Source organism: Takifugu rubripes, chromosome 21, assembly GCF_901000725.2.
Source record: "Takifugu rubripes chromosome 21, fTakRub1.2, whole genome shotgun sequence".
Lineage (NCBI taxonomy): Eukaryota > Metazoa > Chordata > Actinopteri > Tetraodontiformes > Tetraodontidae > Takifugu > Takifugu rubripes.
The window spans coordinates 6,364,759-6,387,278 of NC_042305.1; the positions used below are offsets into that span (position 1 = coordinate 6,364,759).

The window sequence follows — 22,520 nt, forward strand, 5'->3', positions numbered from 1 at the left end:
GAAAAAAGGCACTTCTAGAGACTATTTTAATGTGTGAGTTGAAGGAGAGATTTTTGTCAAAAGTTACTCCAAGATTTCTCACAGAGAGACTAGATGCTAAGAAGATGCCATCTAGAGTGATCATGTGATCTAATCTATCCCTGAGAGGTTCAGGACCAAACACCATGACCTGTTTTTCCTGAGTTAAGGAGAAGGAAATTTGAAGACATCCAAGACTATATGTCTCAAAGACAGGCCTGAAGCTTCACTAATTGCTCTGTCTCCTCTGGTTTCATGGATAGATATAGCTGAGTGTCATCAGCATAACAATGAAAACTTATTCCATGCTGCTGAATAATCTTTCCTAAGGGAAGCGTGTACAAGGTGAAAAGGATTGGTCCAAGTACAGCACCTTGTGGAACTCCATGGCTAACCCTACTGTATGAAGAGGGAACACCATGGACAGGAGCAAACTGGTATCTATCTGATAAATATGATCTAAACTAGTCTCGTGCTGTCCCTTTAATCCCAATCACATGTTCCAGTCTCTGTAACAGGATGCTGTGATCAACTGTATCAAAAGCAGCACTGAGGTCCAGGAGAACCAGCATAGAAACCAGTCCATGAGCTGAAGCTATACGAAGATCATTAGTAACTTTAAGAAGTGCTGTTTCTGTGCTGTGGTGAGCTCTTAGCCCTGACTGAAACATCGCAAACAGGCAGTTTCTCTGTAGGTGCTCCAGTAACTGAGTCACCACCACCTTCTCAAGAATTTTAGAGATAAAAGGAAGGTTGGATATCGGCCTATAGTTTGCTAACACATCAGGATCCAGTGATGGTTTTTTAAGCACGGTTTAATCACTGCCACCTTGTAGGACCGGGTACATAACCTAAAGGACAGTTGATCTGTCCAGGATAGATCTACCTATCATTGGTAAAACATCCTTCAACAGGTGTGTTGGGATGGGATCTAAAAGACACGTGGCTGTAATTTATAACATCTACATGGATGTTAAAGTCTCCAATAATAATGACTTTATATGTTCTGAGGACCAAGTCAGATAAGATGTCAGAGAACTCAGATAGGAACTCTGAATGTGGTCCAGCAGAGGGCCGATATACAACTACAAACAAAAGTGGCTTTTTTGTCCTCCAGTTCAGATGGGTGATGCCAAGAGTCTTTCAAATGAACTGGAACCATATTTTGGTCTAGGATTAATTAATAACTTGGAGTGATAGATTGCTGCCACTCCTCCTCGACCAGTAACACGAGGAATATGATAGATAAGATGGGTAGGAGGAGTAGATTCATTTAAGCTAACATACTCCTCCTCCTGAAGCCAGGTCTCTGTTAGACAAAATAAATCAATGTGATGATCAGCTATCAGGTCGTGCATTAACAGGGATTTACACAAAAGAGATCTAATATTTAATAGTCCACATTTAATTGTGCTGTTTCTTCTATTTATGCTTTGGTATTAATTTTAATAAAATTATGGTGATTGAACGCTCCCCTGCTCTGTGCTTGGTGAGACTAGAGACTACCTCTATAGTGTTAAATATGTTATTGTTGGTGGATGAGGGTTCTATGGAAGCAGCAGAGAGGTGCGTAAGACTACAACAATCCTGATTTGTCAGGTCACTTTGGGTCTAATAAAATTGGCAAAGTTCCTAGAAATGAGAGAGGCACCATCCCAGGTGGGATGGATGCCGTCTCTCCTAATCAGACCAGGTTTTCCACAAAAACTGTTCGAATTGTCTATAAAGGCCACCTGGTTTTCGGGGCACCACCGTGACAGCCAGCGACGAAGCAACGACATGCAACTAAACATTTCACCGCTGGCCAGATTGGGCAGGGGACCAGAGAATGCTATGGAGTCCGACATTGTTTTTGCGTAATTGCACAGTGTGGACTGTGGGATGAGCTTGAACCCAGGAGTCAACAGTGATCAGAACTAGCTTTGCGGCAGCTTCAGGGTTCTGAAGGTTCTGCTGGTTTCTGTGTTATTCTGTGGTTGTGAAAGCCCAGACAGGAAGTGATGTAGACTTCAGAAGACTCCAGTCACCAGAAAAGCAAGCAGCTGTGGCCTCTTTAAATATCTTGATTTGATGTCAGGGTCGACACCAGCTGCTGACTCTGGATCAGTTTTCTCATCAAGGACCCTCTGCTCACAAGACCACCTGCTGTCCTCCTCACCGACCTTCACAGGAATCAAGACACACCTGTCAGTCACAGCGACACAGGTGAAACACAACTGACCATCCTCCTGCGTTACACACACAGACACACAAGCAATTATAGCTACTCACAAAAATCAATACCGCAGAATTACTCTGAGTGTGTGTGTGGATTGGGGGGGGGGGTCAGGCGTTGCCCTTGGCAGCTGCAGGTTAGTGAAAGACCTGGACAAAAACACTCGTGTGTGTTGTTGATCTGAACTAATAATGTTACTGGTTTAATACATCATTAAGAGAAACAAAGATAGCACCTGTTGCTAAAAACGGAAGTCAGGGCTGGTTTGATGGTGTCACTCTTGTGAAGATACAGCTTTGACTTCCTGAGAGGGTTTTTTTTTTGCAGCTAACCATTGCTACCTGTAGCACAGCTGTTTGTCGTGAGACAGGAAGAGCTAAAAGCATCAATGCATGTAAAGGTGATAAAATATGGATTAAAGAGTTGCGCTCTTTACAGCTGAGTCCAGTTTCTTTTATCAGAAGGTTTTAGTCTCAAGGGTTTGGGAAACAAAGCTTGTACCACCGTCTGCCACCGGGGGGAGCTCGCGCTATTTAAGTTGTCTATCAATAATCAAATGTCTTCACATTAATCAGAAAAATCTCAGGGTTTTTGTTTTCAGTATTAATTTTTGACACCAACATGAACAAAATCCTTGTGGTCAGTAAAAGAAGATTAATCAATGAAAGATCAATAAAGACATGATATAGTTCACACACAGATCATTACTGTCGGGGAGGTTGGTGGCAGGCGGAGGTCACGAGAAAGGATTGTGTTGACCTTTGACCTGCTGGTGTTCAGGTAAGTTACCTTAAGGTGGGATAGGTGGGTGGGGGTCAAGCCTGAGGTCACATACAGGAATTGAGATAACATCACACATACACATCTAGTGTTACCTGAGTATTTATCAGATAAATGCCTTATTTCTATGGATGTCCTCACAAAGATAGAAGTACAGGGATGTGTGTATTTGTAAATGAAGAGCTCAATCAGGAAAAAGTCATTATTACTCGAACAATTATGTCCAAGGGCAGGAGTCAGCCTTGTCATACACTGGTTCTGTTACTGTTGTCTCTCTCACACACATTCGTGCGCATGTACGCACACGCGTGCGTGCTGTCCTTCAGAGTCACTTTAGTTTGATAATGGGGAGCTAACTGTCAGCATGTCTATTGCTAATAGCGAGCGTCAGCCGCTGCGTCTCTTTAATGGCTCTTATCGAACTTCTTTGTTTCTTTTCAGCAGCGTCTGAGCTTTAAAAGCCTCCTGCTGAATGTAAACAGTAAATAACCCTTTTTAAAAGCACTTAATCCTTTATTCTGCACCGTTCCTTTTCTCAGAGGTTGTATGTCTGTTGTTATAATTATTATTATGATTATTACTGTATGGCCACATTCATAAGCCAGATTTTTCAGATTCCTGTGAATGTCTCAGCAGGATGATCAATCATCAATCAATCACTAACCTGCTCTGACTGTCCCTCACTAGTCATATGGAAAATATTTGTCATGACACTGCCTATGCTAAAAGCTACAGCTAATTAGTCTGCCATCCTGTCTGTCTCCCTCTGTTCTCATCAACTGATTTTACCTGGTAAAATAAAGGTCAGCTCAAAGGTCTTTGATGTCACATGACTTCTCTGGGTGTTCTGCTTCAGTGTCACAGCAACCTGCTGCCAGCTTGCTTTTGCTGTCTGTCCATCGTTTCCCTCCTTTTTAAAAAAAAAAATCAACATCATCTTTAAATATGACATGAAATGAAAACTGGGATTTTTCCGGGGACAATGGAGGCTGATTGAGCATCACTCCAACCAAAATGAGTCCATCTATAAACCAGAATCTGACCTCGAGTCAGATTGAGATGAAGCTTAGAGGGTAGGAGAAGAACGCTTTCTGTTGTTCATTCAAAGTGATAGTGCAATAACACGGTTGAACGATAACTACTAGCTAAGCGTAGCATGATTTTCATCATTGAACAGCCAGAATCAGGTGGCTGTTTTAGATTCTAGACAGTTTTGACGCCAACTCTTACTCTTATTATTGGTACAAAAAAGAATATCAAGCTAAACGGCTGTCAGCAGGATTATTTTTGCCAACTGACTGAAAAACGGTGTAATTCACTCGTTCTGAGTGTTTCCTGTGTGAAAGGAAGCTGTCAGCTTCAACCTGCTGCTCAAATGAAGCGCAAAGAATTGATTCTAAATGATCCCCTTCAGCCTGACAAGTACCCCTGTGGTTCTCACTCACACACACACACACACACACCACCACAGTGGGCTTTAATGATAGCTGCCTTTTAATGCTACTTTGAGCAGAAGGTTACCATTGTGTGTATGTGTGTGTCTGAATGTGACAGAGAGAAAGTTACCATTAAGGCGCCCACTGCGGTGCAGCCTGGTCCACTCTGGTCCACAGCATGCTGGGAAAATCTCCAGCTTCCCTGCAGGTTGTGAGTGCGGTGTCAGGGAGCTAAATGACAGGGTTGACTCCTCCTGGACGCCCCGTACCTCAAACCCAACGTTCCCTTTCACCTTCACACTGCTACCCTGCAATTAGCACAGGAGCTGTGAGGACCAGCAGTGTGTTTGTACTTCATATGTACCTGCATTAGCAGCCAGAACATTAGAACCACTGACAGGTGAGTGAAGAACACTGATTATCCTGTTACGCTGGCACCTGTCAGGAGAGGAGAGGCCCCACCCACTGAAACCTCCAAGCTCCTGATAAAGTCCAGCGCCACCCAATGATGTGGAGTTGATCAAATGGACATCGCAGGAACTTTGGATCGTTCTTCACAAGAGACCGAGGACAGAGACATCTTGAAGAACAGCCTCAGATGGAAAAGGCTGTTAGCAGGCATCTCTAAAGGCCAGTGTTGCATCATTTCCTGTCCTCTTAGGTCTAATTACATCAAACATTGGTCCACCTATTAACTCCTAATTGACCCAAGAGACTTAAACACCCCCTACTGCACCAGAGGTGTGTGTGTCCCTCTGTATGTGTGTGTCTGTCTGTGTGTCTGCATATGCACGTCTCTGCGTGTGTGTGTCTGTCTGTGTGTGTGTGTCTCTGCATGTGTGTAGATGTGTGTTGTTTTGTTGTATTGAAAACAAAAACTCATTTATTTTCTTCTAAATCCTTTTCACTCAAACAACAATAAGAGCCATCACACACACACACACACACTCTGTCACAAACATGTTTTGTCTGTTCTGATGAATAAACATTCTTTGACAGCTGGTTTGATGTTCAGGTTGTTTTCAGATTGTTTTGTTTTGTGTGAAGTTGGACCTGGACTCATTGTTCAGTCATCTCCATGCGGACGTTACTGGGCCACATTAGATCACAGAGAGACCTGAACCAAAAGGTGAGGACCCTTCTGACACATAGGTTGTAATGTGGCCTCCACAACAGGTGGTGGCGCTTGTATGAAGAGGGTCAGTTATTGAGCCAAGATGAGTGGTTATTGGTGCTGAACATCTATCTATCTATCTATCTATCTATCTATCTATCTATCTGTCTGTCTGTCTGTCTGTCTGTCTGTCTGTCTGTCTGTCTGTCTGTCTGTCTGTCTGTCTGTCTGTCTGTCTGTCTGTCTGTCTGTCTGTCTGTCTGTCTGTCTGTCCGTCCGTCCGTCCGTCCGTCCGTCCGTCCATGAATTCATCCATCCGGCTATCCATTCATCCATCCGGCTATCCATTCATCCATCTATCTATCTGTCCGTCAATTTATCCATCCGGCTATCCATTCATCTATCTATCTATCTGTCCGTCAATTCATCCATCTGGCTATCCATTCATCCATCTATTTATCTGTCCGTCAATTCATCCATCCGGCTATCCATTCATCCATCTATCTATCTATCATCTGTCTATTTATCCATCCAGCTATCCATTCATCCATCTAACTATCTATCCATCTCTCTATTTATCCATCCTCAACTTGACTCTGTGACTTTTATTTCAGTTCAGATTTGAGTTTTATTATTTAAGTTGGACAAAAAATGAACAATAACATCAGAAGAACAAAAGGTTGAGGACTTCTGCTCCTAAGAGGCTGTAGGACAACCTGCTGAGAACACACACACACACACTCAATTCAATGTGCTAATTGAATTTCATGGCCTGTCTTTGTGACAGCTCACCACCTTCTGTTACTGTTCTACTGTTGTGTGTGTGTGTGTGTGTGTGTGTGTGTGTGTGTGTGTGTGTGTGTGTGTGAATACATGAATAAAAGTGTGTGTTTATCAAGGGTTGTCTTGATGAAATGGTTCTTTTGCAACAAATGGCTTCTTTCAGCAGCAGTGTGTGTGTGTGTGTGTACGCGTGTGTGTGTGTCTAGGGGGGTGTTAGACAAGCCTATATACTGCAGCACAATAGCACCCCTCCTCTGGTGGTGGGGCAAGGGCTGTGGAGGATCAAGGCCTTTACAGACCATGAATTCATTACAGCTGCGTTTTTCGTCTTTATTGTACTAAAATGAGCAATAAAAGAGGCTGAGGGGGGTGGGGGGTGTAGTACTTGACATGGGAGAGTTTCAGGGGACAAGAGCTGAACTTTTGCAGTGCATAATGAAGTTGGGGTGATGGTCGGATAATCTGGTTTCCATCTGCTGACCCTTCTGAACAACCTTGAACTGACATCAAAAAGATTTTACATGCCCCCCCAACACCCACATCCACACACACATACATATACACACACACACACACACACAGTCTCAACCACTGCCAAACAAAAAGGCCATGCCCCTCTGACAATTCATTTTTGGGTTCAGTCTTGGAATCGGTGCAAAATTGATTCTTCCACCATCATCATCATCATCACCATAAATACCATCCTCACCACCACCATTATCATTATCACCATCATTATCATCATCATCACCATCAGCAGCAGCAGCAGCACCACCACCACCATCATCATCATCATCATCATCATCATCATCATCATCATCATCATCACCAAAGCTTCAACTATCATCAGCTAAGCAGAAACAGTGATGTCAGCTTTCTGGGTGTTGAAGATAGCTCCTATTTTCCTGACGGAGCAGAATACAAACAGCCTGATTTCTGCTCTGAAACCTTCATCTGAACACATATTAAAGGCTTCACCTCCTGCTGGGAGTTTCAGAAACATCATCTCCACTCACATTTCTCTCCTCAAACCTTCACAAACCTTTTAGAACAACAGCAATTCTTTTGTTTCTAGAGGAAAATAAAGTCATTTTTGCATCCGCATCATCATATGTTTTCAAGGTTGCACTTCTTCCTCTTATCTCCTCCCTCTTCTGCCACGTAGGAATCCCCTGGAGACAGTCAGACATCAGACGTGCGTGAATGAAGCTGAATTGGATTTAATCAGCTGGTTTCCAGGGTTCTTTCTTAAGCCCACCTGCATATTCTTAGTTTGACTAAGATGTGACCTTTGACTCCACTTCTGTAAACCTTTTCTCCAGAGGCTTTAGCTCTGTCTCCTTATGGATCATCAGTCTCTATCAGGTCCATTTTCTCTTGAAATTAACAGGCCTTCCAATTCTTGCAAAAGGTGCCACCATCATGTCTGTCTGTCTGTACGAGCTGATTCCTCTCATGAACACCATGTTTTGTCTGTGTGTGAGAATGTGTATATGTGAGTGTGTATGAGTGTGTGTATGTGAGTGTGCATATGAGGGCTTGTGTGAGTTTGTGTGGCTGCAACAGCTCTGTTGGAGGTTGGATGAGCTCAGCAGGAGGTTAAAGATGAAGAGGATGAGTATTAGGGTGAAATGGTCCATGAACTGAGTGTGTGTGCGCGTGGGTGTGTATGTGTGTGTGTGTATTTGTGTGTGTTTCCTGTCATTTCGATCAGTGGTGATAACATTGATTGCAGTCGTCCACCTCATGTGATGAGACCCCAGTCACATGATGTCTGGATGTTTTGCTCACAGGAGTAAACATGAAAATATTTGTGTTCATGTGAGATCCAGCAACTTAAAAAACGAGGAAACAAATGTTCTGTTCCATAGCTGATGTACTTCCACTCCAACTGGAAGTGATGATGTCATTTCCTGTGTTCTAAATCGCAAGTGTGACACAGAAAACAGGGCTGATACAACCTGTAAGGTACACACACACACACACACACACACACATCACTCTCTTTCACTCACTCACTCACTCACTCACTCACTCACTCACTCACTCACTCACTCACTCACTCACTCACACCGCACAATGTCTCTCTCTTACACACACACAGCACATGCACATGCACATGCACAAACACACTGTAGTGGTTGTTAATGGTACTTAAGGCTGTTAGTGTTTCCTGTTGATGTGCAACAACGTTTACACAAGCGATTTTCCATTTTACAGAGCTTTTCACAGACACACACACACACAAACACACACACACACTGATAATGGGACTGGACTGTCCATATGGGTCTGTGTCTTACCTGCTGAACACAACATGTTCATGCCTGAACTTCTGACTATCATAATAAAGCCATTTGGACAGAGTGGTGATGCCATCGTGAGTTGGACCTGTCAGCATCAACACCTCACGCACCTGTATTTACGTGTGATGACCATCAGATATCAGTTTCCACATTTCCTGCTGGATGTCATAATTTGAACTAATTTTAATTTTCAGAATTTCAGCTCAACGAGATCTTGTCCGTTAACCATCTGGCACCAGCTGCCAGGGGTGTGGCACAGACGTCACAGGTCACAATGAGGTCATCATAGTTATCACAATGTTCCTGTGCGACATCTCACTCTATGGCATTATTCATTGAGTCAAAACTGCAGGAGGCAATTATGTTTGCACAAAATATGAAAAAAATATTTGAAATTTGATTTCGGGTCTTAAAGATCAGACTCTTCCTCCCCTAATATGGTCACTACATTTCTGCACAGTTCTGGGACAGAGGTTGAGGTTCTCCTGGCAACATTTTTAGAATAGAAGATAAGATATTAATTTGACAAAACTCTGGAGCTCAGACCCAAATGTTTTTGAGGAAGCTGGGAAAATTTAGCACCACCTATGGGTGCAGTGCCATTGTTTTTGGGTGTTTAAATAAGAATAAAAAGGAGACCTGCTTAGACATTACACAAAAAGTGTCAAACCATTGCCAGGCAAATTTTGGTTCTAAAAACAATTTAGATGGCATCAAGAGACTGGAGCACAGTATGAAGGACTAAAAACCATAGAGCAAAATGAATACAATTAAACATTTCTAAATAAGAGTCAATTTCTGCAATCAGTGTGAGGGAAATAGTTCATACTTTTCTTCTTGTCTAATACAGAGCTGTTCATTGTTAATAACAATTGGTGGGTGTTGTGAATTGCAGACCTTCCTACAGAATATCGTGACCTTTGACCCACCATGTTCTTCTCGCCACCTGTGGAACTGCTACAGACACGTGACTAAACGCGGAAGCGGAAAGAGAGCTGCGGAGTTGCCAACAGCTGAGCGGCGACAGAGATCTTTTATGAATGCGAAGATGCTTTCTGTAGCACAACAAAGTCAGCGACTAAAATGAAAAATGCGTGGTGCAAAACACGATCAAAGAGCTTCACACAGCCACTGCTTACGTGGGTTCAGCAGGTCACGAGCCAAACTTTTTTTTAGTACACGATGGCTACTAGACTGAAATATACCTATTGTACCTACCTACCATACCTCACAAGTACTGCTGCAATAATGTTGTGTTTAAAACATGTCTCTCAATATACCGCATGTGCTTGTATAGGTTCATCAGAGATTTCATAAGGAAGTCATTTGTGCCTTTCAATTCACACTCACACACGCAGTCGGATACACGTCTGTAGGAAAGAGCATTTCGGTTACTCCAAGTGCCATCAGAGTGAGACGTTATACCTATTGTCAGCATAGTTAGCAGCAAGAGCTAATCCGGCTAACAGCTAACGACTAGCAAGTGGCGCTATGATGGCGGAGCTGGTGCAGGGACAGGCCTCGATGAACCAGCCGGGGCTTAAGTCAGACGGCCTGGCCGACGTTTTACACAGGGCCCGGCAGGTAACAACTGCACAGGGGAACGCGCCGGGCGATCCTGGTCTTTTTGACCAAGCCAAAGCACTTTTCTTCGAATTTGCCCGTGTTGTCCTACTGCTGCCCAGAACTTGTGCGCTCCGTCAACAGACACACGCACGCGCACGAACACGTTAGCCTGCTAACTAGCTCTGAAAGCAGTCCGGAGCGGGACTTACGGTCGTGTTCGGACACTTTGTTCGGAATGACACGCTCCGGGAATTAGTTTGTGGGGAGTTTGTGGAGCTGTCATCCAGAGGATAAGCGCGCTGGGACCCGGTCGGGAGGGGGTTAGAAGTTTGGCCACACGTGTCACAGCGGGGGGAAGACAACCTGTTGGGCTGTGGGACCGACTCACAGGCCGAACCGGAGCGAGTTTAGTGGTCTGAAACAGGCCGAGGATCAGTGGGGAGAGGAGCCTGGCTTAAAGCGCCAGTGCGGCCAAAGGGGCACAAACGGGACCCCCCCCAGACTGTTTACTGTAAGTTGGTTAAAACTAGGCTGCAGTTACGCAACCGTCTCACAGCCATATACAGCAGGCGGGAGGCGTGCCTGCTGCGTATTCCCCAGCCAGGTACGGTGTGTGTACTCGCAGTATTTATGCTGTACTTTGTGCTCCTTACCACTGCAGGACCGCTGACCTGAGACTGCTAAAGTGTGTCCCGTCCACATGCAGACAGGAGGCTGTGCCCTAAACAAATATCACCGTGCCTCCCAAACTTTCAGTAAACTTTCTGTAGCCGGTTTGAGAAAGGCAAACCTGCCCAATCACTAGCCTGGTGGTCAGCATAGCATCATGCTAATGTGTGGCGGAAGCTAAGGAGAACAATGGCAATTTGAGAATAATATGAGAGAATAATAGCTGAGCTTTTGTCTCTTTAGTGTGGAGGGGCGGGGCTTATCAGCTGGACCGCTGCCCTACGTTTAGAATTTTAGTGGACACTTGAGAGGCAACTGAGCCATTTAGAACACTAATGGTACACGCCGCAGATACGGCGTTAGCCCCACCGGCTTTTTTCTGCTGGTGGATGTTGGGATTCAGCTGCCAAAGTGAACAAACGTGTCATTGGGTTTAGGTAGAGACCATATCACTGAGTTATTTGTGTTCTGATTGTGTTGCGCGTCTTTAGAACATCTGAAATGAAGACATCTGCACTTTTAGCTCTTTGGCTCGTTTTAGCTCACCTTTAGAGGTCAGTTCAGACCTGAGGGGTCCTAGAATCCATTTGTAGAAGCCAATATGATGATGACTGAGGTTTGGTGATTCTGGTCTTCAGGTGTACAGTCTTTCTTTACAGATGGTTGGAAAGATGGGCGGAGACAGCATGGCCCACATGAACACGTCCTCAGCAGGTGTGGAGCCGGCACTGTACTACCCGGGTCAGAAACGGCCAGGAGAAGATGGAGGTAAGGATATTCTCTTTTGTTCACTAACACGTGGAAAAAAAGCTGCGTTTTGGATTTTCCGTATACTTTTTAAATTTTATTTTAAACTGGTCTCTTCCATGTGGACTGTGGTCTGTTTTTTTGCCATGTTTCTTTGTTTTTGTTACATCAGACATGATTGCATGATGTGCTGTGTTGAGATTATTGGAGCCATAAGGTGTATCGCACCTGATGTGCTGCGTTGAGATTATGGGAAACATCAGGTGTATTACACCCGATGTGCTGCATTGAGATTATGGGAGCACATCACCATGAGTGAAGGCACCATAGTTGGTCACACACCATAAACCCACCTGACTTTGGATAAGGGGAATGAAAAAAGCTTTGCCTCCAGATTCCACCAACAGTCTGTGGCCAAAATGTTCTGCAGCCACCAATAGGAAGGTTCCGTCCAGACCAGATAGAACCAGCTTCTCTGCATCTGCTCACTTTATTTGAAGACACTAATGTTTCCATTTAATCTGGCTTTGTCTCTCAGCAGGGAGCCAGCTCACAGCCATCGGCCATCAAAGGTACCAGCAGCACCATCGATCTGTCTCACACACACACACACACACACACACAGGGTGCAGTCATAGATAAGTGTTTATGGATCTGCTCTCCTACAGTCATAAATTTAATCCTGATCATTTTGACTCACACAGTTTGTGAATTTTCTGTGTGTGTCTGTGTGTGTGTGTGTGTGTGTGTGTGTGTGGGTGATACAGCAGGGTAGTCACAGAGGACTATAAGGTGCCAGACAGGATGGTTGGCTTCAGTAAGTATGACCTCTGACCCTCGAGTCTCTCGTCCTTAACATTAACTGATTGCAGGTCAGATTTGATCTGATTCAGTCCATCTCTTATTTCACCCAAACCTGATCCAGAACATGGTTGAGGGAGAACCTTCAGGCTGACCTTTCCTGCCTTAACTTGATTCAGATCCTTTCTCCAGAGTGAGGTTTCAGGGTCGGGGGGGTGCAACATGTGCATTACATGCATGAAAGAGGCCTACATGAGTCTGAGTAAATGTGGGTCAGAAGTGGACCTTCGGTTTTTGCTCAGAGCTATGTTGAGGCCTGTAGGGTTCCAGTGGTACCTGTGCAACAGACCAGGACTCGGAAAGCTCCTGTGTTTAAAACTGAAGGTCGAGTAAGACATTGATATGCATTTGTTCTCTTAAATGCTCGGATCCTGACACGAAACCCACTGGCCTTCCTCAGATTCTACAAGTGTCTATATGTTTGAACTGTTGTGAGTGAACTACTCTGATGCCGGAAGGTCTGATCTTTTTGAGTGTAATAGCCATGTTCCTCACCCAGTCCCTGTAAAAGCAGAAAAGCAGCACAGTCAATATTCCTGAATGTGAGGTTCTGTTGTGATTGGCTGTTCTTTGGGTTCTCATTGTAGTTATTGGACGAGGAGGAGAACAGATCAACAGGATCCAGCTGGAGTCGGGATGCAAGATCCAGATAGCTGCAGGTGAGATCATTTACAGTGGTCTTCAACCCGGTCCTGCAAGGCCCATAATCAGCCAGGTTGTCCGTCCCACAAGGGTGACACCTGCTTTCACTCATGGCTCTATCAGAGAGATGACCCTGCATTGGGGCGGAGCCTTCCTTCATTAATTCCTATGGAACTTGCTCAGTGGTGAATGAAGCAAAAAACCGCTTGACTTCTGGGGCTGAGAAAAATGTTTCTAGAACGCGGGCCCGAAGACCGCTTGGGTTCTCCCGGACTCACGCGACAGTTTCTGTGGTCGAAGCTGCGAGTTTGTGACCCTGTTAACTGCTGATTTTGGCCGAGCTGCTGCTAATAGTGACTCAAGAGGAGGCAGCAGAAAGTGTTAATTATAAATTATGTATTATAAATGTAATAAAATACAGTAATATAGAATAGAATAATTTGAGAAAAATCCCAAGAACACAAGACTAATATCAAACAGTGTTGTGTGTCTTTTAGAGGTGCTGATCTGTGGAAGAACTCTACTGAATTAATATCAGGTTGTAGTTGATAGTTTACGTTGCAGTCATTAAGATGAGGTCTTCATGAATGCCCCTGTATTGAGTTATTGAGCTGTGAATGTCAAATCTGTCAATCTCTTTCTAACTTGAGTGGAGTCTGAACAGTGACTATATTAACTTTATGCTGGACATATTACTGATATTCATTCATCAGAGAATTAGATGTTATGAATTAAGCTTCTAACTCCACTAAACTAACCTGCAGTTAAGCTAATTGGATGGGTCGCAAATGAATGTGCAGCCAGGCACGATCTCATTGCTCTGATGCACATTCACTATGTTGAGAATAATACGCTAGAACTCGGATTAAAACATCAATTGAAGTAGGGAGCATCAGGATTTAAATAAGGGTAGTTAAAAAGTCCCTACCAGTAGGTTACTGTAGCCACAAACCATTTATGTATTTGCTGAGTTCTCGATATCTCTTTCACCATGTTAGCCAAAGAAAAAGAGTCTTTTGGCCCAGTGGAAGCAGATGACCAATGCAATCATTGTAGTACCACTGTTTGACCAGTAGGGCTTACTCTTTAACTTCGGCCGCACTTCCTGTTTCCAGCGTTCCCGGTTTCCGGTTTATATAAAAATTGGGACAGTAAACCCAGCAGATTGCGGGCCTGTGGGACTGGGTTGAAGACCCTGATTGGTATGACGCTGCTCCCACAATAAAGTCTTCTGGTTTGTGTTCTCAGACAGCGGCGGTCTCATGGAGCGGCCATGTTCCCTGACTGGAACTCCAGAGAGCATCGAGTAAGTTTTGGTGATCGGTGTTGACCTCCTCCTCACCTGATCTTCACCTCATTCTTGCTTGTTTGTGTGTTTAAAGGCACGCCAAACGACTGCTGGTGCAGATTGTGGATCGCTGCAGAAATGGTCCTGGTTTTCATGGTGATGGGGAAGGCGGAGCCTCAGTACAGGAGATGCTGATTCCAGCCAGTAAGGTTGGGTTGGTGATCGGGAGAGGTGGAGACACCATCAAACAGCTGCAGGTGATTGACAGGATGGGTCATATCCCTGTGGTGAAGCACCTGATGCTGATGTCACACCTGTGTCATCTTCCAGGAGAGAGCAGGAGTGAAAATGATGATGATTCAGGATGGTCCCATGCCGACTGGAGCTGACAAACCTCTGCGCATCTCTGGAGACCCCTACAAAGTCCAGGTACACAAACACTTAAACACATTCATCCTTGTACTTCTATCTTTGTGAGGACGTTCATAGGCGTAATTCATTACCCAGCCCCACTCTCTCACCTTAATCATCACTACTGACCCCTGACACTGACTTAACCCCAGTTCTAACCTCAACTTTAAAACCAGGTCCTAACCTTTAAACAGTCCTTTGAAGTTTTGAGAACCATCTAAAATGTCCTCACTTCTCCAAAATGTCCTCACTTTGCTAGTAGAATGTATATTTTGGTACGTGGTGTGGTACAAGTACAAGAATGCACACACACATACTGGGTATGTTTAAGGCTCCTGATCCAGGAGGGTTAGCCAGTCATCTTCACTGTTATTTTCTTAGTTTTAGTCCTGAACTGCCGTCAGACCTGAACATCACAGAATCGATCATGTTCCTCATCATGTTTCTCTCAGTGTAACTTTTCATCTGTGATAAGTGACCATGCAGAGGTCAGAGGTCACTCCTCCTTTCCTCCTGCTCTTCTTTCTGCAGGCAGCCCGGGAGTTGGTGTTGGAGGTGATCCGGGACAAAGATGGCGACTTCAGGTCAGGACGTACAGACTTTGGTGCCCGGTTGGGAGGATCCAATATAGATGTAAGATTCTAATCACACAACTTTACTGGCTAACAGTTAACCCCGGTCCACTGCTTAACTTTCTCTGTGGCATCCTGCTCCAGGTTCCAGTTCCACGTTTTGCTGTTGGTATTGTGATTGGTAGGAATGGAGAAATGATCAAGAAAATCCAGAATGATGCTGGAGTCCGAATCCAGTTCAAAGCTGGTCTGTTTGATGGCAGATAAACCAGTTTAACTCAAGATTCAAAGTTTCTGTATGCGAAAATTAAACTGCTTTTAAACGTGGTTGCCATCTGTATTTCTTCCAGATGATGGAATCAGTCCAGAACGTGTTGCCATGGTGATGGGTCAGCCAGACCGCTGTCAACACGCAGTACACCTGATCAATGAGCTCATCCAGACTGCACAGGTAACACACAACTGTTACATCTGATTAGAGTTTGTAGCTGCTGGTTGCTTGTCATCAGATGTTCCGATGAGATTAATTTTGGACAGTTCTGGTTTTGATCCAGTGCAAATTGTGTGTGTTCAGGAGCGTGACGGATTCAGCTCAGCCCTGCGAGGTGGAAGGGTCAGAGGACGTGGTGATTGGACAGTGGGATCTCCTGGTCCTCTACAGGAAGTGACCTACACCATCTCCGCCGATAAATGTGGCCTTGTGATTGGTAAAGGTAGGAGATCAATAATTATTGATGAAGATGGAACCTTTCTGAGTGTAACAGAAGAATCCATGAACTTAATCTGGACAAAACAACTCTTGACAACTGCAATTGTCAGAAATAATGACAACTGATGTCAGATCAGATTATAGAAGAATCAATCTACACAATGTGGATCAAATCATGATACAAATAACAAATATTTTTGTGACATGTGACTGACGTTCTGTTCTGTGCGTCTGAGTGTGTGAGAGACTGGGTGTGTGTGTACATGTAAGTGAGTTAGTGAGGATTTGTGTGTGAGAATGAACAGCTCAGGTCTACAGTCAAGCATGTGTTTGTCCATCAGTTTCTCATCAGCTCACTGGTTTTGTTGGGACCACTCTGAACTGGTTTGTGAACTTGTCTCACCTGATTTGGACTGTAGGGTTTTAATTCCCCTCCCAGTGTTGCAGAGGATTGTGGGTACTCCCTCCTCGGGGATGGTGGTGCTTTTTCCTCTTGTGCTGTGTGTGCAGGTGGAGAAACCATCAAAAGCATCAACCAGCAGTCTGGAGCTCACGTGGAGCTGCAGAGGAACCCACCGCCCTCCACTGACCACAACACCCGGGTCTTCACCATCAGAGGGTCAGCTCAGCAGATGGACGTGGCGCGCCAGCTTATCGACGACAAGATCGGAGTACGTACAACAAAGGCATCCAATCAGAGTCCACAATGCTGTTATGATGGCATCGCTCATCACAAATTATCTCCAGCAAGTTAAAGAAGTTTCATGTTGTTCAATTGATGTTTGGTTTCACTGAAGTTCAAAAAGTGGACAAGGAAGGGTTTTAGAGGCTTTTGTCGATGTGCTAGCTGTTCAGACTGTGACTGAGGAAGCTTGCCCCGGTGCCTGAGTGTGTAGCTCCAGAACAGCCACATCAGCTGCTCCAACGGAGCGGCGCTCAGCGAGGGTCCATAGCAACAGGAAGCTCAAACCTATCTTTACATGAAACACATCTAAAAAGTCCAATACAGATTGATGAACAATACAGCTAATCACTCTTTTTCTCTCCTTAATCACCACAAAATAAGTAGAAGTGCTGAACAGGTGTGATTCTGTCTCCGGCAGGGCTCAGGCATCATGAGCAATGGGGGGTTCGGGTTCAGTCCATTCACACAGGGCCCCACTTCACATCAAAAGTGAGAAACACACACTCCTACAGACGTACGTGAGAAATGAAAGAGGGGTGTGGCTCTAATGTTTGTGTGTGTGTGTGTGTGTGTGTAGCTGTGGCAGTGGCCAGCCCTTCCTGACTGGAGTTTGGGGAAACACCTTCCAGACCAGCTGGCAGAACCCTGGACAACAAGACCCTGGTAAACACACACACCCTTGCACACCCCCAGCATCCTTGCATCTGAACTGAACCCCTGAGCTGGACCTTCACCCTGGTTTAACCTGAACCTTCAGACCCAGTCTGAACTCTCAAAAACACCTCTGGTGTTGTCACAAAAATGTCCTCACTTTGCATTTAAAACATATGTATGCTGGACCTCACTGTGTATCATGTACAGGCACAGGCTGATTCTGTTTGTTGTCATTTTGATACATTTTTAGGTGATGAAATTTAGCCTAATTAAAACCAGAGGTCTTTTTGAGCCCTCATATCAACAACATGTTTCCACCAGTGAAAACCAGTCAAACCAGTGGTGCCTTGCAGCCACTCATCAGTCTTCTTTGTACCTCCTTCATGGTCCATGTTATAGCGCCACCAAGGGTGCTGGAAAGTGTCAGCTTGTTAAATACACACGTTGTTTTCATCCTGGGGTCGTCAGACCAGTACTAAGTACACAGCTGTTCTAGTCAGATAAATCAGTATTTTGCATCACTGGTTTAGTTACCCTGGCAACAGATCAGTGTAGAGGAAAATTAAAGCGACAGTACACAACAGACTGCATATTAAAATACATCAAAGCAAGTTAGAGAGGAATTTAGGTCAATTAAAGCTGCTTCCTCAGCTCCTCTTCCTCACGAAGTCACGCTAACAGGCAGGAAGCACAAACTGTCCCCGTAAAGTTTCAGCTCCTATGCAAGTCAAACTGTAAAGTTGTGTGTGTATTTGTGTGTATATATATATATATATATGTGTATGTGTGTGTGCATATGCGTATGTTTGCATGTATATATTTGTGTGTGTATTTGTGTCTGTCTCTGTTCGTGTGTATGTGTGTGTATATTTGTGTCTGTGGTCGTGTGCAGGTGCAGGTAGGGCTCAGGTGGGACATTTGGACCACTCTAAAACATGGGACCAGTACTATAAGAAACCAGGCAAGTGTTCAGTTGTCCAATCAGATCAGAGTAACTGGAGCTTCACACTGTTAGCTTGACTTCATGACCTGGAAGTGTTAGCTTTAACCTCTGCCTGCTAGCATGCTGCTAAGTCTTCTCACATAATTGTGCTGTGGTAATGTCCATTTCCTGTGGTGCTGATTGAACCAGTGTTTTCACAAGTGTGACTTCCACTGCAGTAGTGGGCGTGGCCTACCTGGAAGGACACAGCTGTCTAAGTCATGTCACCTGTAGCTTTACTTGTCTGTGTTCAAGGTCAGCAGAACCAACCTCAGAACTTAATGACGGACTACAATAAAGCCTGGGAGGACTACTACAAGAAACAGAGTATGACACATCTGTTGATCTGTCTCCCTGTCTGACTGTGTTTGTCTGACTGTCTTCCTGTCTGAGTGTTTCTCTGTGTCTGTCCCTTGTCTGTGTGTATCTGTGAGGGTGTTAGTTGCACAGCGTCTGTGATAGTCTGTCTCTAGAGTCTGATCCCCAACAACCAACAGTGGCAGGAAAAACTCCCCTTTAAAAGGAAGAAACCTTGAGCAGGACCAGGCTGACATGGTCACTGTTCTGCTGATGGACTGATGAGGAGGGAAGAGGAACAGACAGCATGTGTAAATGTTTACAGCAGGGTGTTAATGTGAAAGGTGCAAACTAGGAAATGGGAAGTGAGGAGAAGCCATCTGAGTATCCAGCCCGTGTCTGTGTATCCAGCCTGTGTCGGTGTGACCATCGGGCAGGCATCAGCCAGTCACAGGAGCAGCAGTGGACTCTGGGAGGGAACAAAAGTTCAGATTTCTGCAACCAGCATTAACTTTGCACCCGCGCTTCTATTAGCTTCCTGTGTTACACTCAAATGGTTCCCAGAACAACAAAAGCAGTTATGGAGACTGTGGTCAGCAGAAATGTCTTGTGGTTGGATGTGTAGCTGCTGCTGTCCTCCACACCTCCAAGCTGCTCAGGGTGGAGGGACAGTGATAACATGATCCAGAGCACCCAGGACCTTAGACTGGGCTGAAAGTTCACTTTCCAACAAGACTTTGTGAATAGCCTCGAGTGGACCAGCCAGAACCCTGATCCGAGACCTATCAAACATATCTGCAGAGAGCTGGATATCTCTGATGTCCCCATCCAGCCTGATGGTGCTTTAGAAGATCTGTCAGAGACAACCGTGCTTTACTAAAATGTCTTTTTCAGAGCCTATTGATGAAAGAATATTTCATTCTTCCAATTTAGCATAAGAACTCAAAGGTTTGTGTTGACCTTTGACCTTGTGCGTTACAGGTCAGTCGTCCCAGCAGAACTCGGTGCCAGACTACACCGCAGCATTAGCCGAGTACTACAGACAGCAGCCATACCTGTGGAACCCTGCCCAGATCCAGGTAAGAGAGGAAACTGTTGCTGCTGCTTGTCCTACTGGGACATCTCAGTAAACTGGAATTTGTGTGTCTTTAGGATCACTAGAGGCTCTGCCCCCATCACTGCTGAAGGCCTCAGATGGTTGTCGACAGCAACTGAGCCGGGGTTTCCTAGCAACACTCTGCCGCTTCCTCCTTCATTTGTAGAGAAAATCTAAGAATTAACTGAAAATCACGAACTTTTTTTAACCTTACAGACAACGTTGATATTTTCTGTGGCAGTTTCCGGAGCTCCTGGTCTCACAGACCTCTTCTTTCGTTCTCTTTCTTTCTTTTTTTTATCAAACTTGAAAAATAAGATGTATCAGTGTGGCTTTGAACAAAACAAAAATCCATCTAATCTCTATTTTGTCTAGTTTATTTTCTAATAAGAAAATTATATAAAGGCTTAGCAGTCCGAGAAAATCTGTTATTATTATTATTATTATTATTGTTGTTGTTTCTGATCATATTTTAAAGCGATCGTTTGTGGTGACTCAGTTCTTTATTTTGCAAGAGAAATATTTTAAGGCATCAGATGTTTTACCGTTGGATACGAAACTGTTTTTGTACTAAATTTTGCTGACTGGGTCTGTTTTTAATTTTACCTGTTATGTTGCCGTCTGGGTGCAATGACACAATCTTTTTGGTCAGATGTGTTTCTGGTGATTATTCAGTTTTGATGATATGATGATGAATAAATGACTAATATCGCAGTGGAAGGCCAGATCTCTCTGTGGTCCAATACATAGCAACAACACATTTTCCCCAACGCGAACTTCACTTCAGAAAGGGGAATTTTTCAGAGGAGAAACTTTTATGATTGTTGTAAATGACTAAACTTTTTGTTTTTTACTTGTTAGTAGTCAAACAATGAAGTTGTTTCTTTTAATGATGCGTTTGGCTAAACAAGCAAATATTTGCAACGTGTTCACGTTGCTGAATAATGTCTTTTAGCAAAAGATGTGTTACCTCAACTTTGTGTTAGCTCAAGGAATGTCATGATTTTTCTGTTAACGCTGTCTTCCTGTTAGCTAAATTTTGGAAGGAGAAATGTAGTGTTATTTGTAGTAACAATTTATAGGTCTGGTTAGCCATGCACAGCAAACATTTGCTTTGACTGAGCTGTGTCTGTTGAGTGTTTGCAGGCTTCTGCAGCTAAGTAGCTGGATTGAACGTTTTGGCACTCTGCATTAATATATTTGCTATTCATCATTTGTTGCTATTGAACATGTGTGACAGACTTGCATATAACATCTCCAGAATGTGATTAGCAGAATAGCAAACATCCCAGTGTGGTGCCAGAGTTAGCGAAACAGTTGGCTAATGTAAAGGTGAATACTTAAGCATAATTTACCAATATTATTTTTTTAAATACAGATGACATCTGTCATTAAAAAGCCTTCTATGTGACTGGATCTTAGCAGTGTTGGTTGCATCCTGTGACACATTAAGCTGATCGGACTGGTTTGTTGGTGGAGTCGGTGGCTGTTTCAAATTTATCTTTTTTTTTTTTTTTGCAACCACAGGTCAGCAGCTCTGTCAGACTTGCAGGTCAACCTTTAGCCACGGAGGCCAGCTGTGTTTCTGTGTATTTGCTGCTAGCGTGTGTTGGACCACAGAGAGGTTTGCCTGGTGCTGATCTGTCACCCAGTTGAATTATGGTGGTTTTGCTTTCTGTGAATGTGATGATGATGATAATAATAATGATAATGACACCTTCTCCTTTTCAGGGGTCTATTTAAATCTTTGATCCAGTTCATTTTTGTTGCTTTGATATGGTTTGTGTAAAGTTCCACTCTGGCAGGTGCTCCCTGTTTAAAGTGTACTTTGTTCTGTTTAAATTGTTTAACCAGTTTCAGTGTGATGTGTTCTCATGACTGCTAGGCTAACAGTCTCCTGCTTTACTGTCTGGATGTGACCATGTAGGTTTGACTGTAATCAGACCACTGGAGCACAATGGGCTGCCGGTGTTGCGTGACCCTGGAACCAGTAGGTCGTCTGTACCACTGCAGGTTTAGATCTTCCAGGTCCTGAGCCCTGGTCCTGAAGAGGGATGCGATCTTTCCGCTTTCATGGATTCTGTTGTTTTTCTAAATTGTAATCTGCAGATTTTCTATTAGATTTTATTGATCAGAGTTGTTTGAACCCGAGCCAGAGACTGTCGCTGGCTGAGGAGGAGGGCTAATAAACCGGCTCATTCTTTCAGGCTCCTGTCTTCATGTCCTGCTGCAGCCAGGTCACATGACCACAGCAAGTTGTCAATCATCTCTTTATTTCTTTCATATCTGTGCACATGTCAACAAGATTGGAGTTCAACCAAATTAGTTTTTAATGTGACAGGAAGTTTGAGTCCTACATCTTTACAAATAAATTTGAACTAATGGACGGAAACATGTCAGCCAGGACTTCTCTATTGTGGCATTTCTTCAAATCTGATTCTTCCACTAAACAGATTTTCAAAGGAGTGTTGAGGGCATCAAAAAGCTGAGGCCAGGGCCTTGTCTGATAGCAGGGGCATGCCATCAGCCGTGATCTACTTCCTGTTTGAAATTTCAAAAATGATCGGCAGAGACATACATGATACATGTAGCATTAGCATGGTCCAGCTGCCAGATATGAAATGTGATGAGACTTTCAAACCAACATTTCTATTTAATGAGCTTGTACGTGTCTGTGTGCCAGAAAGAG

General features: G+C 44.1%; 1 protein-coding gene and 1 long non-coding RNA gene across 9 annotated transcripts; one reads left to right on the forward strand and one right to left on the reverse strand.

The window, feature by feature from the left end:
- Positions 1 to 2,312: 2,312 nt before the first annotated feature.
- On the reverse strand, positions 2,313 to 4,751 carry LOC115247672 (uncharacterized). The gene is made up of 3 exons (XR_003886769.1): positions 4,580 to 4,751; positions 3,803 to 3,923; positions 2,313 to 2,382 (listed from the first exon to the last, which is right to left on the reverse strand). It is a non-coding gene; the product is annotated as an uncharacterized lncRNA (long non-coding RNA).
- A 5,339-nt stretch (positions 4,752 to 10,090) lies between these two features.
- Positions 10,091 to 22,220, forward strand: LOC101065378 (far upstream element-binding protein 3-like). 8 transcript variants are annotated; one of them, XM_029830191.1, is made up of 19 exons: positions 10,091 to 10,236; positions 11,547 to 11,655; positions 12,173 to 12,206; positions 12,402 to 12,451; positions 13,083 to 13,154; positions 14,386 to 14,443; positions 14,520 to 14,682; positions 14,756 to 14,854; positions 15,368 to 15,469; positions 15,553 to 15,655; positions 15,759 to 15,859; positions 15,983 to 16,121; positions 16,628 to 16,788; positions 17,221 to 17,291; positions 17,380 to 17,465; positions 18,349 to 18,417; positions 18,694 to 18,765; positions 19,717 to 19,814; positions 19,888 to 22,220. In XM_029830191.1, the coding sequence occupies exons 1-19, from the start codon at positions 10,144 to 10,146 to the stop codon at positions 19,894 to 19,896; spliced, it is 1,689 nt and encodes a 562-aa protein (XP_029686051.1). In that variant the 5' UTR covers positions 10,091 to 10,143; the 3' UTR covers positions 19,897 to 22,220. The 8 variants fall into 8 exon arrangements, with proteins under 8 accessions (XP_029686051.1, XP_029686053.1, XP_029686052.1 ...); XM_029830193.1 differs by having other exon boundaries at positions 12,405 to 12,451; XM_029830192.1 differs by having other exon boundaries at positions 12,176 to 12,206.
- Positions 22,221 to 22,520: the final 300 nt, after the last annotated feature.

Coding starts and splice junctions, on each gene's coding strand:
- LOC101065378 (XM_029830191.1), top strand. CDS start 10,144: ATGATGGCGGAGCTGGTGCAGGGACAGGCCTCGATGAACCAGCCGGGG. Junction 16,789..17,220: donor TTATCGACGACAAGATCGGA/GTACGTACAACA, acceptor TGTCTCCGGCAG/GGCTCAGGCATCATGAGCAA. Junction 17,466..18,348: donor CCCTGGACAACAAGACCCTG/GTAAACACACAC, acceptor GGTCGTGTGCAG/GTGCAGGTAGGGCTCAGGTG.